The sequence below is a fragment of the Elephantulus edwardii genome, unplaced genomic scaffold (genome assembly GCF_000299155.1).
Source record: "Elephantulus edwardii isolate Elephantulus edwardi_28Jun2011 unplaced genomic scaffold, EleEdw1.0 scaffold00152, whole genome shotgun sequence".
NCBI lineage: Eukaryota > Metazoa > Chordata > Mammalia > Macroscelidea > Macroscelididae > Elephantulus > Elephantulus edwardii.
In genome coordinates this window covers 4,779,814-4,794,362 of record NW_006399902.1, presented here as the reverse complement: position 1 = coordinate 4,794,362, position 14,549 = coordinate 4,779,814, and the positions used below count along the sequence as shown (strand labels likewise).

The window sequence follows — 14,549 nt, the reverse complement described above, 5'->3', positions numbered from 1 at the left end:
GTGTACCTTCCATCTGGCTGCAGTGATCAGCATTCAGCGAGAGCCCATCTCGGCCGTGTCCAGTGACATCACATTTCCCATGCGGGGTCGCCGGGGCATGAAGGACTGGGTGCGGCACTCAGAGGACCGCCTCTTCCTGCCCAAGGAGGTGCTCAGCCTCTCCTCCCCAGGGAAGCCAGCCACCCCTGGTGCTGTGGGCAGAGGGCCAGGCACTGTACCCCCAGGCCCAGGTCCTGCCCACCAGCGCCTCCTCCCAGCAGACCCTGAGGAGTCCTCGTCCTACTTTGTGATTGGTGCTGTGCTCTACCGCACCCTGGGCCTCATCCTGCCACCCCCTAGGTGAGTCCCACGTTCAGGGTGGTGGGGGTTGCTGTCGGGCTGGGAAGACAGCAGGGAAGACTGAGCCTTTTTGGGCTGGACACACAGGTGCATTTGTGGCCTCCTGTACCCTCACGGCCCCCTCACCCCCCTCACCTGACTCTGGATAAAAAAGTGCTGCTTTTTTTTATTATTATGAATATCTTTTATTGTTATTTTAATGAAAGTTTACAAAAAACTTAGATTTCCATTCATCCATTTTTGCACATTTTTCTCCTTACTTCCTCCCCAATTTGCTTTTCTCTTAAAAAAATCATTTATTGTTGTACAATTTCTTCCCTACCCCTATTCCACTTTGCTATGCACCTCTTATATGACTGTTGTCATGCAAATAATGCCTGATCATATATTTCTTTTAAACAATTCTTTCCCTCATCTGTTCTAATGCAGTGTTCACTATATATCTATCCCCTTTTTTGTTAGTTATCCCCAACCCCCATGTCAGTCCTGTTTTATAACAGTAGCATTGTGCAGTATTTGTCCTTTTCTGACTGAGATTTTCACTCATCATGATGTCCTCCAGGGTCACTCTTTTTGTATAATATTGTATGAATTTTCTTGTTTTACAGCACTGTGTAGTATTCCATTATTTGAATATACCACAGCTTCTCTATCCATTCATTTGTTGATGGGCACTTGGGTTGTTTCCAGCTCTGTGCTATTGTGAACAAAGCCACAATATACATGGGTGTGCATATCTGTTTGGGTGGCAGCTCTGGTTTCTTTAGGGTATATTCCCAGTAGTGGAATTGCTGGGTCAAATGGTATTTCTATTTCCAACAAAAAGTGCTTCTTAATGCAGTTCCCAGGTCTCTGCTGGGTATAGACGTGGGGTGGACTGAGCTCCTGATCCCCCCTGGGCCTTGATCCCACCCCGCATCTAGAGCTGCTTCCGGGTTCCCGACTGGGTTTGGGCACCCGCTGGCAGGAGCTGACTTCAGTACCTGCCCCCAGGCCTCCGCTGGCCGTCACATCCCGGGTGATGACAGTGACTGTGCGTCCCCCCACGCAGCCCCCAGCCGAGCCCCTCATCACAGTGGAGCTCTCCTACATCATCAACGTGAGTGGGGCCCAGGCTGGGACCCGGGCAGACCCCAACACCAGCAGCCAGAGGCCCGTCTGATGGGGAGGTTGCTTGTCACCAGTGCCAAGCTGAATTTCTGGCCTCTGTGGGGCCTGCCATGGAGGATGGGTGGTGGGCAGATGGACAGCCCACATCAACACTGACCTTCTGCTCCTCAGGGCACCACAGATCCCCACTGTGCCAGCTGGGACTACACCAGAGCGTGAGTTGGTTGGGGTCTCTGGGTGGGAAGGGTGAAGTCCTGTGATCCCTATAGTAGGAAGGGGCTCCTACTAGAAAGGCCAGGGAGTGCCTTGATGCCATCTTTATCTAAGGGGTTGAGGGTACATCCTGGACTCCTGCCTGTCTGGTTCTTAGATGTGGTGTTGTCCTGGGTTTCACTTCCCTTGGGTAGTGGCCAGCATTGTGGGGGAGGGACAGTGGGACTGGACTGGGGCTCATTCCATCTGTCCATCTACCTAAGAGATGCCAGCTCAGGGGACTGGGACACTGAGAACTGCCAAACCCTCGAGACCCAGGCAGCCCACACCCGCTGCCAGTGCCAGCACCTGTCCACCTTTGCCGTGCTGGCCCAGCCGCCCAAGGACCTGGTGAGTGGAAGGAGGTACTGGGCCTGGAGCTGGGGAGGATGCCCCTGGCTGCCAGCCGCCATCTGTGAGCATCTTGGTAGGCACCTGTGCAGTCTTGAGTGTGCATCTGTGCAGGTGCACCTGCATGGTTGCACAGGGCCTGCGTGCACCTGTGATGGGGCTCGTGGGTTATGCATAGCTGGGAGTGTGTGGGTGGCGGGCGAGCTTGTGTGCATATAACACACACCTGCACATCTGATTGTGCATAGAAGGGTGGTGGTTGCGTGCAGGTTCACCCACGTGTGGGACTGACCTTGGCCTGTGTACGCAGGAGTTCATTGGTGGGTGTCCCTCTACCCAGGGGCTTGTGGGAGAAGGAGCTGCCAGTCTCCACTAGAAAAAGGGTGGGGCAAGCGGCAGGCAATCACCAACAATGATCTGAATATCTGCCCACATCCTCCCAGACACTGGAGCTGGCGGGCGCCCCCTCGGTGCCCCTCGTCATTGGCTGTGCCGTGTCCTGCATGGCGCTGCTCACCCTGCTCGCCATCTATGCTGCCTTCTGGAGGTAGGCCTGGTGCTGAGCAATTGGGCAGGGCAGCCACTTTCCCTTGGGTGGTTTGGCCAGCTCCCTGTCTGTGCATCCTGTATCCTCCAGGTTCATAAAATCAGAGCGCTCCATCATCCTGCTGAACTTCTGCCTGTCTATTCTGGCATCCAACATCCTCATCCTGGTGGGCCAGTCCCGGGTGCTGAGCAAGGCAGGTGCAGGCTCTCAGGAGTCCCAGGGGACAGGGGTGAATGGATGGGAAGTGTTAGCGGGTCATGGTGCATGTGTTTGTTGTGGGTACTTAGTGATGGATGTTTGTGTACACTTGAGCCGTGTCTCAGGGAGAGGGGGTGTGTGTGAAGTGTGTGAACATGCGTGAGGGTGTTGGAGAGGGGGTGTGTGTGTACTCGAGGGATGACTGTTTATCTGTGAATATGGGCGTGTGCAGAGTGCCTGTGTGTGCGTGTGCTTGGCGGGTGGCGTTTGAGGAGCCTGGGTTTCCTCGTGCCCATGGTGTATGGGAGCCTGCGGAAGGCCTCCTTGCCACCTGCATGTCAGTGGCCTGTTCTGGCTTGCCCCCTCTGCTCCCTTGACCTTCTCTAATCCATCCCAGCACTCTGAGTGCTGGGTGTGAAGTCCACTCGCCCGGGACATGGTGGCACTCCCATCTGCCCCCCTGCCTGCGAAGCGTGTCTGTGTGTGGGAGGTCTGCCCGCCTCCCCGGATGCCGAGTGCTGTGTGTGTGTCACCGGGCCTGTGTCGTGCTGTGTGTGGGTGCAGGAAGGCGGAGACACCTGGCAGGGCTCTGTAGGGGGTGGGGCTCAGGTGGGCGGCTATGGCAGCGCCCAGCAGCGGGCGTGGGAAGCCTGGCACCTCTCGCCCTGGCGGCTGCTCAGGCCCATGCCCTCCCTTCCCTCTCCCCGCAGGGCGTGTGCACCATGACGGCAGCTTTTCTGCACTTCTTCTTCCTCTCCTCTTTTTGCTGGGTGCTCACCGAGGCCTGGCAATCCTACCTGGCTGTAATTGGCCGGATGCGAACCCGCCTTGTTCGAAAGCGCTTCCTCTGCCTGGGCTGGGGTGAGCAGGACTGACGCTGAGCTCTGTCAATAGGCATTGTGGTATCTGGGATAAGGTCTGGGAAGTCAGGGGAGTGTCTCACCTCAGCTCTCTCTGCTCTCCCAGGTCTGCCTGCCCTCGTGGTGGCCGTGTCTGTTGGCTTTACCCGCACCAAAGGATACGGTACATCCAGCTAGTACGTGGACCTCCTGTAGTGGGTGGTGGGGGCCATTGGGACCTTCTTGCGGAGTTGGGCCTTTTCAAGTTCAGATCTTGGCCCTTTACTACAGGGACATTTTGGACACATCCCTCCCAAGTCTGAGCCTCATTTTCCCTTACTATGAAAAGATATTTCAGGATTGGACCATCTCTAAGACCCACCTCATTCAGGACTCAGCCTTGTTTTGTCTCCTGATGGCTCCAGGGCCTGAGCCTGATGTTCTTGGCCTTTGGTGGATTTGAAACTAATGCACAATAAGGGTCTGTGGTTCACACTAACCCTGTCTGGGGCTCAGTGCCTTTTGTAATGTGGAGTGGCAGCCAGACTGGGGGGCAGGAGGGCTGTGCAGTACCATGATATTTGAGGATGGGAGGGAGTGTATCTGACATCTCTTTCCTCCACCATAGCTGCTGGCTCTCCCTGGAGGGTGGCTTGCTCTACGCCTTTGTGGGCCCTGCAGCTGTCATTGTCCTGGTATGTGTGTGTGTGTGTCTGTTCCCCCCCCCCCCCCGTCAGTGTCCTGGGAGGGATGTATCCCCAAAGGGCTGCCCTGCCCCTCTGTCTCCCTCCTTCCTGTATCCAAGATCCCGTTGTGGTATTACTTTGCCAGATGGGCACCTGGTGATCCTGTCTTCCCCGACTCTCTCCTCCCATGGGCTCCAGGTAAACATGCTCATTGGAATCATTGTCTTCAACAAGCTCATGGCTCGAGATGGTATCTCGGACAAGTCCAAGAAGCAGAGAGCCGGGTAAGGAGGGGCCTGTGACTTGGCCTTAGGGGGAGTGGCAAAGGGTGGGTGTGCAGTGGGCTCTCTCTGAGACTCAGGGCTTGAAGAGGCCATTGAATGGGACTCCCTGACCTTGGTGCCCCAAGGGCACAGGCCCGGTGGGCACCTGGAGTGCTCAGCCGCAGCCCCTCACCCACCCTAACTCAGCTCTCTCTCTCTCATCTGCCCTCCCCCTTCCCCCTGACTGGGGCACATTCTGCCCTGTCCCTTCCCTGCTTCCCATGTGTTTCCCCCTTCTCCTGTGTCTGTGCCGCCCCCCCCTCGAGGTCGGAGCGGTGCCCCTGGGCCAGCCTGCTCCTCCCCTGCTCAGCGTGTGGAGCGGTCCCCAGCCCCCTGCTCAGCTCAGCCTCGGCCAGGAACGCCATGTTAGTCGTGCCCCCTGGAGGGCGGTGGGGGTTGGGGCGGGCAATGGAATGGGGGGCATTTCCCATGGTGGGGGGCGGCGGGATGTCAGCGCAGTATCCAGGAAGCTTGGCTGCACCTTGCCAACTGCTACACACCCTCAGGGGCTTGGCATCAGGTGTCAGGGTCATCGAGAAGTGACTTGTCTCCTGGGACATTGGGGTCCTGTGCCTGCCCCACCCCACGCCTGGCTTATGTACTGTCGAAGCATACATAGCCTTCACGCTTCCTCCTTGCACCTCAGCCCCACAGAGGCTTGTAGAATCTTAGGTTCTTAAATATTTGAGCCATTGAACCTCAGAATTAGAGTGGTGGATTCTTAGAATAAGACAATCAGAAGTGAAGAATGTTCAAATGAGTGAATCATCAAGTCTTATCATCTGTCATAGAGTCGGAGCCTTAGAATTTCAGTGCCATTGAATCTCACAATTAATTAGAGGCAGAATTGTGGAGGTAGAGAATGATTTCATAGTGACCTCCTAACAGCCAAGAATCTGAAAATCAAGAAGAGAATGAATCCACAGAGGCATTGGGCTCAACCTGCCAGCCAGGGTCAGAAGTCTGTCTGAGTCGCCCTGCCTAGTAGGGATTCTTCTTGCTTACCTCTAGGGCTAGGGAGTTCACTGCCTCTGGAGGCAGCTGGCACCATCAAGGGGAAGTTCCACACTGTAGAAAATCCTTTCTTTAGACTCGCACCTGCTGCCCTCCTGTCCCAGTCAATCTGAACTTGCAGTTAAGGGTTTGGGCTTTGGAGTTAGCCATGCTGAGTTTGTGCCCCAGCTCTGCCTCTTTGCCCAGCTGGGCAGACTCCAGTTTCCTCATCTGTAAATTGGGATAATAATCCCCATGCCTGTTTATTGGCGTTGTTTTGATCACAATGTGACATAATGTATGTAAAGTGTTCAGCATAGGACCAGGCCAAGAATTAGTGGTTAATCAATGGTAGCTCTTATTACTGTGATTAGACCTCCTAGTGGTCTTGGTTCTGCTGCCAGGGGCTGCCGAGACCACTGTGCCGCCCCCTGCCCGGCTGAGCAGCTCTCCTGGGGCAGGGCTTGGCCCCCTGCCCAGCTCGCTGCCTCTGAAAACAGAGCCACCCTCGGCTCTGTCAGGAGCTGTGCCTGCCTCACTGCCGTGCCCATTAGGGACCCAGGGTGTTTATGAGGCAGCTTGGGCTGGGGACAGCCCCTGGCCCAGTAGGGCACAGCTACTCCTGCTGTGCCCTTGTTGGGAACAGCGAGGCTGGTGCCTCCAAGGTCAGGGCCTCATCTGCCTTTTCTTCCCACCCCCTCCTGGTATAGAGAACTGGGCATTTGGGTTTGGCTCTGATCTCCCTTTGCCCCCAGCCCCAGCCATGGTCTCTGCCAAGTCCTCTGAGCAGCCCTTAGGAGGTGGCTTGGCATCTCTCCTCTGGGGAACTAAGGGGGAGAAGCTCCTGCTTCTCTGTCCTGGCTCCGGTCCTACCTTCTCCCCAAAGATATGCACCTTATTCCGTCCCCCACGTGCTCTGCCTGTGTAATGTTGAGTCTCAGTCTCTGTGTCTCACAGTCGCTCACTGTGTCTGTCGTCTCTCCGTCCCTCAGCCTCTGAATCAGACTCTCTGGGGAAGTGGCCCAGGACTGTGCTCTTTTGAAAAGCTCCCAGATGCTTCTCTGCAAATTGGGGCTGAGACTCTCTGGCCCCTGTCTGTCCACCGCCTCCTCTTCTCCCCCACTGTCTCCTTCCACCTTCTCCACCTCTGTCCCTTGATGCTACCTCGCTCTCCCACTCAGTCTCACTGGTTCTGTGTATCCGTCCCTCCCACCTCTTCTAGTCCCTGCTCTGGCCCACAGTCCTCCCCTTCTTGTCTCTGTTCTGTTTCTCTGGCTCCTCAGCTTCTCAGGGACACTCCTGAGGCTCTGGTGCTTGGGGAGCTCCACTGGTCAGTCTGAGGTTCCCAAGGCTGGGCGGAGGCCCAGGCCAAGCCCACCTTGTCCTTTGGAGGGTCGTCCTGAGGGCCCCTCTGCCATTGTCCTCCTGCAGGGCCTCACTCTGGAGCTCCTGCGTGGTGCTGCCCCTGTTGGCCCTCACCTGGATGTCCGCTGTCCTGGCCATGACAGACCGCCGCTCCGTGCTCTTCCAAGCCCTCTTTGCTGTCTTCAACTCCGCGCAAGGCTTTGTCATCACTGCTGTGCACTGCTTCCTGCGCCGAGAGGTGGGGCTAAGACTCCCCGCTCCCTGCCTGCCCTCTCTCCAAGTCCACTCTTCCCCACTACGCAGACAGAGAGGATTGAGGCTGTTGGGTGGATGAATAAGGTTACATTTAGGAGAGGATCTCTAGGCCCAGCCTCAGGCCCCTAGTTGGGCAGTTCTTGGCATGGAGGCTGTGGTCATCCCCAGACATTAGCAGTTGCACCCCATCCTCTTCCTTGGCCTTCTGGTCTCCTGCGGTCCCCACCCCCCGACTCTGATCTAACCCAGGCATCATCAGCTTCCTTCCTATCTGTGCTGCATTCCCACCTGGGTGCCTGGACTAAGGGGTGCAGCTGGTTGTGGCCGGGCCCCTGTGGTGGCCTCAGACCCAGCAGGTGCCCTCTGCCCTCAGGTCCAGGATGTGGTCAAGTGCCAGATGGGCGTGTGTCGGACAGATGAGAGTGAGGACTCCCCTGACTCGTGTAAGAATGGGCAGCTGCAGATCTTGGTGAGTGAGACGATTGGGCAGGCACAGGTGAACTTGGGGTGTCCCTCTACTCCCTTTCCCCAGGCCACTCCCCAGGTCCCCATCTGTGGCATGGAAGGGAAGAGACAAGGTTTGATTGAAGCTCAGCCACTGACAGCTGGGTGACAATGGCCAAGTTCTTCTCCTTCCATGCCTCAGTTTCTCCACCTCCTACAGGTGGGGCTAGAGTAGATTCTGTCCAGAGCCTCTCTGGGTTCTGTTAGGTAAATTCCACGGGTGGTCCCTGTGATCAGCTGACTGGGTGAGATGGAGAGGGAGGAGCGAGCCCCTCCCATCCTGATACATTGATCCTCTTTCCTCTCACCTGCTCTCTCCCTCTCCGCCTATAGTCAGACTTTGAAAAGGACGTGGACTTGGCTTGTCAGACAGGTGAGTCCTTGGGACAGAGTGGAGAATGATCCTGGGAACAGGCAAGAAGGGGAATCCCCAAGGCTCATCATAGGAGCTCCCTGGAATCTGCCCCAAACCCAGCCTCTAGTCAGTCTTGATTGAGATGCAAGGCTGTGAACCCCATTTACTGTATGATCTTGGATGAGCTTTGCACCTCTGGTAACACACTTGCGAGGGAGTGAATATAACCTACCCTGGGTGGGTTGTTGTTGTTGTTGTATACCGTGGAGCTGGAACCGACCTATAGCTGACCCTCCAGTGGGTTTTCAACTAATCACACAGGAGATTTCCTATTCTTCTGGCTGGTGGCCTCAAATGGTGTGCCTTTGGGATTGCAGCGCAGCTTTTTGCCACTAGGCCACCAGGGCTCCCAAATATCATCTACCCTGGGTGGGAAGGGGGCTTAAATGAACTAAGATCAGGGCACTTGACACACAGGGCTGCTACATTATCCTGTCATGTCTGTGATTCTTACGGGAATGTCTTTGCAGTTCTTTCGCTTAAGGAGAAACTGAAGATGGTAGTGGAAGGGTAGTTAGGACCTTTTGACATCCTTGGGGCTATGGGTCAGAGGTCAGGATGTGCACAGGGCACTGTGGGAGTCAGGCGTTGGCTCTGCTGCTCTGTGAGCCCTCAGGAGTGCCAGCTCCCAGCCAGCTCTCTAGACCTCGGCTTCCTCCCCAGTTGGAGCTCAGGAGCATGGAACCCATCCAGCTGGGCAAGGGGATGGGGGCTCTTACTCCTCAAGGCTCACTCCTTCCTCCCTCACTCCTGTCCTCAGTTCTGTTCAAGGAGGTCAACACTTGCAACCCATCCACCATCACGGGCACACTGTCCCGCCTGTCCCTGGATGAGGACGAGGAGCCCAAGTCCTGCCTCATGGGCCCTGAGAGCAGCCTCAGTTTCTCGCCACTGCCTGGAAATATCCTGGTGCCCATGGCAGCCTCTCCAGGGCTGGGGGAGCCTCCACCCCCACAGGAAACCAACCCTGTGTATATGTGTGGGGAGGGCGGCCTGCGACAGCTGGACCTCACATGGCTGCGGCCAACTGAACCAGGCTCCGAGGGGGACTACATGGTGCTGCCCCGGCGGACTTTGAGCCTGCAGCCTGGTGGTGGGGGCGGAGCTGGGGAGGATCCCCCACGGGCCCGGCCTGAGGGCACCCCTCGGAGGGCTGCCAAAACAATGGCCCATACTGAAGGTTACCCCAGCTTCCTGTCCGTGGACCACTCAAGTCTGGGCTTGGGTCCTGCCTATGGATCTCTGCAGAACCCCTACGGGATGACCTTTCAACCACCACCTCCGACACCCAGCGCCCGCCAAGTGCCCGAGCCAGGGGAGCGCAGCCGGACCATGCCCCGTACCGTGCCTGGCTCCACCATGAAGCTGGGCTCCCTGGAGGTGAGGGCAGTGAGGCTGTGGATGGGGGTGGGAGGCCTGCTCAGTGGGCCTGGGTCTCAGGCGTAGGTCACAGCAGGTGGGGAAGGACAGTGGGCACTCTCCTTACAGAAGTCCTTTTCTCCAAAGTCACTGTGTGTACATCTCTCCATCGTACTCGTGGTTTGATCTTGTCATTTGAGATGGAGTCGCTCTCAAGTCATGGGGTGACCCCTTGTAGAGTGAAACTGCTCCATTGGGGCTTCAAAGCTGTGGTGCAGTTTATGCTCAACTATTTAACCTAAAGGTTCAACTCATTGCTATCGATTTGGAACCAACTCATAGCTGACCCTCCAGTGGATTTTCAGAGGCTGTTAATTACATAGGAGCAGTTAGTGGATTCATACCACATACCTTTGGGTTGGCAGTGCAGCTCTTTACTCACCAGGCCACCAGAGTTCCCAACCTTAAAGGTAGTGGTTCACATTAACCCAGCATCCCCACAGAAGGAAGACCTGACAATCTGTTTCCGTTACAGCCAAGAAAACCCTGTAGAGTAGTTCGCTGTGATACACAGGGTTGCCGTGCGACGGAATCAACTTCATTAGGATTTGAGACCTTTGCAAAGCAAATTGCCAGGTCTGCTTTCCCAGGTGCCTTGGCAGCACCTGGCAAATTCCAGCTTCTCTGAATTCCTCAAGTGGGCTGGGACTCCCCACACTGAATGCATTTCTGATTCACTCACTCTTGTTTTGGTGATTGCTTTGCAATGGCCATTTAGAATGGGGCCTCCTTTAAAAGGACTGTGTGTGACTCAGACACAGCGTGTCATAGGGAAGGTGCACAGCAGAGCCCGGGCCTCCCAGTCATGCAGACCTGCTTGCCAGCAGTAACATCTTGATTAAGACTTTGTGCCTCAGTTTCCCCCAGGGCTTTGAGCTTGTTCGTTCCAGTTTGTCCTCTTATTGAGAGTCTGCATTGCTATCCAGCTCTGGAAATCACCTGGGGACCTTGTTAAAATGGAGATCCTGATTCAGTACATCTTGGGTGGGCAGACCCTCAATAAAGAAATAGACATGGTGACTGTAGCAGTGGGCAATGGGAGTGTGTCAGGGATGGTAAGGATGATGCAGGATAGGGTAGGATTCAGATCCATCGTTCACAAGGTCACTAGGAGCCCTAGTCATAGGGCGCAGACAACAACAACAGCAACAGAGAATGAGTGGAAATGCAAATTCTCAGCAGGGATTTGAACTGGAATGAACTGGTTGGAAGCTCCAGTTTCCTCATTTATAAAGTGAGGATAACATAGTCGCTCCGTTGTAGAGCTGGATTAATTGAGAGATGGTTTTGTGTGGAGCAGGTAGGAAACGGTGGGTTAATTGGAAATTTCTGCTCTTGTCATTCCTGCAATCAGCGTGGTGCTGTCCATAGGCCAGTGGTAATAGACCATCTCTTCCCGAGAAACCGCAGGCCCCTCTGTACCCCTCTGTGTGTGTTTTCTGTGGACGCCTCCTTGCCTCGGGTCTCCTCAGGCCTGCTCCCTGCAGGAAGCCCAGCCCCAGACTGACACTGGGGACAAGCCAGCAGTAGTGGCGTGCTGTCCGCCACTCTGGAACTGGAGCTGTAGAGATGAGGGGATGGGGGAAGGAAGAGGGCAAGGGTCATGGCTCAGACGTGGCTAGCTGCTTGAGTTGGGCCTCGGAAACCTGCTCCCATCCTCCGCATAACACATAAAGAAAAGCCAGTTAGCAACTTTGAGTATTCTTAAGTTTAGTTTCTCCCCAAAGTGTATCTTGAACATTCGGTGCTTGCTCCTGCTACAGATGGCAAGAACCAGAAGGCATAACAAAGACAGAAAACCAGACCAGCACTGGGGAGGGGTGCGTCGGCATCACGGCAGGTTCCATTCTGTGGACACCTGCCGGCTGGGAGAGGGGGATCGGGGTAGGTCCTCGTGTGTGGTAGCAGTACATGGAGCCACATCCTGAGGGGTCACAGATGACACCCAGAATTCTGATGTGGGCATCAGTGGCAGGGTGGAGGCAGAGGAGCAGGTTTGGGGGGAGTGGGAGTTACAGGTTTATCCAGTTGGGCACAAGCTGGGGGTCATCAGGAGCAGAGGATGGCCTGATGCTTTGAGAAAGCGAGATGTAGCTGGGCCTGGGGCAGATGCACATGTTAGATGAGGCAGAGCAAGAGGCCTAGAGTTAGGGAAGCCGCTATGGGCTGCAGAGAAGTGTGATCAGGGAGGTGGGAAGAAAGGCAGGTGGGTAGTATCTTGGACAGCGATGGTGGCATTGTCCACTGAGGTCTGGAGTTGGGGAGATCCATCCACACTTCCTTTGCCACTCAGGGATTTGAGGCAAGTCCCTTCCCCTCCCTGAGCCTCCCTTTCCTGATCTTAACCTGAGAAGGTGGGTCTCAGTTTCATGTGTACCTTCAGTACAGCAAACACACTAGACCTTTAAGACCTCTCTCATTTAGCAGCATAGATAGTGTATTGGGACCATGAAGATAGTTTTGGGTGAGTCTGAGCAGGAGAACTATTAAGGGCTGGGAGGCAGGGCCTGGTTTGGCAGAAAAAGGGACAAAGTGGGGTCAAAGGAGGGTTTCCAAAAACCTGAGTCTGTGTTTGTAAAAGTGGAAAGTTCTAGGGAGATGGGAGCTTGTGGCTGTGGAGAGGATGGGAAGATGGGGCAGGCAGGAGTGGGATCCAGTGCACAGAGGAGTGTGTGTCTGCTCCGGATCCCGTGTGGACCCTTGTCCTTGCCATGCTAGCAGCCTGCACAGTGACGTTTGGCTTGTGTGTGTGTGTGCATGTGTCTGTGTGCATGATACTCCCTGCGAGTGTCTGCCTGCAGCTTCCGGCATGAGTGCACTGCATTGGGATAAAGGAGCGTGGACCTGAGGCCCATGCCAAGCCCAGCGGCAGGGCCAGTGTCTTGACATTTCACTTTATGTGCATACAACCGCAGGGGCTCTGCCTGATACAGTATTGTCAGCTCCAAGCCTGGCCTGGGGGGATGCTGCAGTGGGGAGACCTCTGGGGTGCCAGGCTTCCTGGCTTATGGCTCCTGCTTGGGGTGAATAGTTTCTCCTCCTTCCCTGAATCCTTGTTGCTCTTTCCCAGCGAAAGAAGTTACGGTACTCAGACCTGGACTTTGAGGTAAGTGCTGTGCTCTCTTTCTCCGTGTGTGTGTGTGTGTGTGTGTGTGTGTGTGTGTGTGTGTGTACTTTGAGGTAAGTGCTGTGCGCTCTCTCTCTCTCTCTGTGTGTGTGTGTACACTTTGAGGTAAGTGCTGTGCGCGCTCTCTCTCTCTCTCTCTCTCTGTGTGTGTGTGTGTGTAGATGTGTATTGAGAGAAGTCATCTGCCTCTTTCCTGGGGGTGATTGAATCACTGCTCCTAAAAAGATCCAAGCCCCAACTCAGAGCATGACCCCAAGATCCCAAAACTGTGTTTCTATGGGATTTTCCCTCCTGGTCCTAGCCCACATATGGAGAGAAGGCCAGACCTTGTCCCAGAGAGGCCAGCAGCAGGGAGCCCAGAATGCTTTGTCCTGGGTCCTGGGTGGGACCACAGTGCTTCGGGGGCGGTGTGGGGAGAGCACTTCTTCTGACGCCTCGTGGATCCTAGAAGGTGATGCACACCCGGAAACGACATTCGGAACTCTACCACGAGCTCAACCAGAAGTTTCACACATTCGACCGCTACCATAGCCAGTCCACAGCCAAGGTGAGGGCTTCTGTCTGGGGCTGCCTCTGCCTTCTGTCAGGAGGCCAGGGCTCAGCTTGTGACCCCTCAGGTTGGACCCTCACTTGTGGCCCCTGTTGTAGATGGAGCAGCAGTGGAAGTGTCCTAGGATGACTTTCTGATAGGGGTCTGTTAATGTGAGACCCTGGGCTGGGTGGGGCCAAGGTGCGTTCTGAGGGACTCATTCCTTCCCTGGTCTGAGTAACCTCATCCTTCTGCCCCGGATCGTCCCCGAGAACATGAGCAACAGCTCTCGGACGACAGTGAGCAGTGATGGGGCATCACCAGGGTTCACAGGAAGGGTGGGTAGACATGATTAATGGTCCTGCAGGACAACTGGCCACAAAATCAGAGTCCTAACATTGCAGCCAGGTAGGTTTAGATTCAAACCTCACCTTGGAACCTGCTTGTTCTCGTTAGTTGCTCCCATTTGGTCCCTTCCTATGACCCTGTGTGTACAAGGTAGAACTCCTCTGTAGGATTTTTTTTCAAGGCTTATAGACCTTTTGAAAGCAAAGTGCTAATTCTGCATTCTGCGGTAGACTTGGACCTCCAACCTTTAGACTTTAGTTGGGCACTTAACCATTGGTACCACTCAGGGGCTCTAACTTTAGGCATCCCCCTTTAGGAGGCCCTCTCTGGGCCTCCTGTTTGTTCCTCTGTATAATGAGGGTATGTGGACCCTTTCTGTTTCTTCCGCCCAGGAGAAACCGAGCCCAGGAGAGCGTCCTGGCCTGTCCCAACAGCGGCGACATCAGAGCTGGAGCACCTTCAAGTCTATGACACTGGGCTCGCTGCCACCCAAGCCCCGAGAACGGCTGGCCCTGCATCGAGCAGCAGCCTGGGAACCCGCCGAGCCACCAGACGGCGACTTCCAGACAGAGGTGTGAGTGCCACGCTGGACTGCCCACTGCGTATAAATATATATATCTCTCTATTTTCACACTCCACTTTGAAATTACCCAGGAGCCAGCACCCCCTCCCCTCTCCCAAGGGCTGGGCAGGGAGGCGCAGTGGACTCGGCTGGGGGCCACACGGTTTGTGGCCTGGGAGCCAGACCCCATCCTTTTTCTTGGAGGTCCCTCAGCCACCTGGAGCCCCATCTTTGCCCCAGCCAATTTGTCCCTTCCCGGGCTGGGGAGGGGGGAGGGGACCTTTGTTGGGAATAAACTTCACTCTGTGGATTTTGTTGCTGAGCTGTTTGCTTCCCCAGCTGAAGACCCAGCCTTGGGGCCCCACATTGCCCCTTCATCTCCCCAGT

The 14,549-nt window shown here is 55.4% G+C and overlaps 1 protein-coding gene across 2 annotated transcripts in view; it reads left to right on the top strand.

Annotated features, from left to right (window-relative positions):
• The window catches only part of BAI2 (brain-specific angiogenesis inhibitor 2), a 45,770-nt gene extending 31,491 nt beyond the window's left edge, over window positions 1-14,279 (top strand). The window contains exons 12-29 of one of the 2 annotated variants that reach the window (XM_006894949.1): window positions 24-339; window positions 1,333-1,438; window positions 1,621-1,664; window positions 1,926-2,052; window positions 2,496-2,599; window positions 2,690-2,792; window positions 3,508-3,658; window positions 3,764-3,833; window positions 4,265-4,331; window positions 4,521-4,606; window positions 4,912-5,010; window positions 7,070-7,241; window positions 7,632-7,727; window positions 8,096-8,135; window positions 8,938-9,557; window positions 12,667-12,702; window positions 13,172-13,270; window positions 13,993-14,178. In XM_006894949.1, coding sequence (XP_006895011.1) covers window positions 24-339; window positions 1,333-1,438; window positions 1,621-1,664; window positions 1,926-2,052; window positions 2,496-2,599; window positions 2,690-2,792; window positions 3,508-3,658; window positions 3,764-3,833; window positions 4,265-4,331; window positions 4,521-4,606; window positions 4,912-5,010; window positions 7,070-7,241; window positions 7,632-7,727; window positions 8,096-8,135; window positions 8,938-9,557; window positions 12,667-12,702; window positions 13,172-13,270; window positions 13,993-14,178 — 2,522 coding nt within the window. Of the gene's footprint in view, window positions 1-23; window positions 340-1,332; window positions 1,439-1,620; window positions 1,665-1,925; window positions 2,053-2,495; window positions 2,600-2,689; window positions 2,793-3,507; window positions 3,659-3,763; window positions 3,834-4,264; window positions 4,332-4,520; window positions 4,607-4,911; window positions 5,011-7,069; window positions 7,242-7,631; window positions 7,728-8,095; window positions 8,136-8,937; window positions 9,558-12,666; window positions 12,703-13,171; window positions 13,271-13,992 lie in introns of both variants that reach the window. The other variant, XM_006894950.1, reaches the window with a different exon arrangement.
• The last annotated feature ends 270 nt before the right edge of the window (window positions 14,280-14,549 follow it).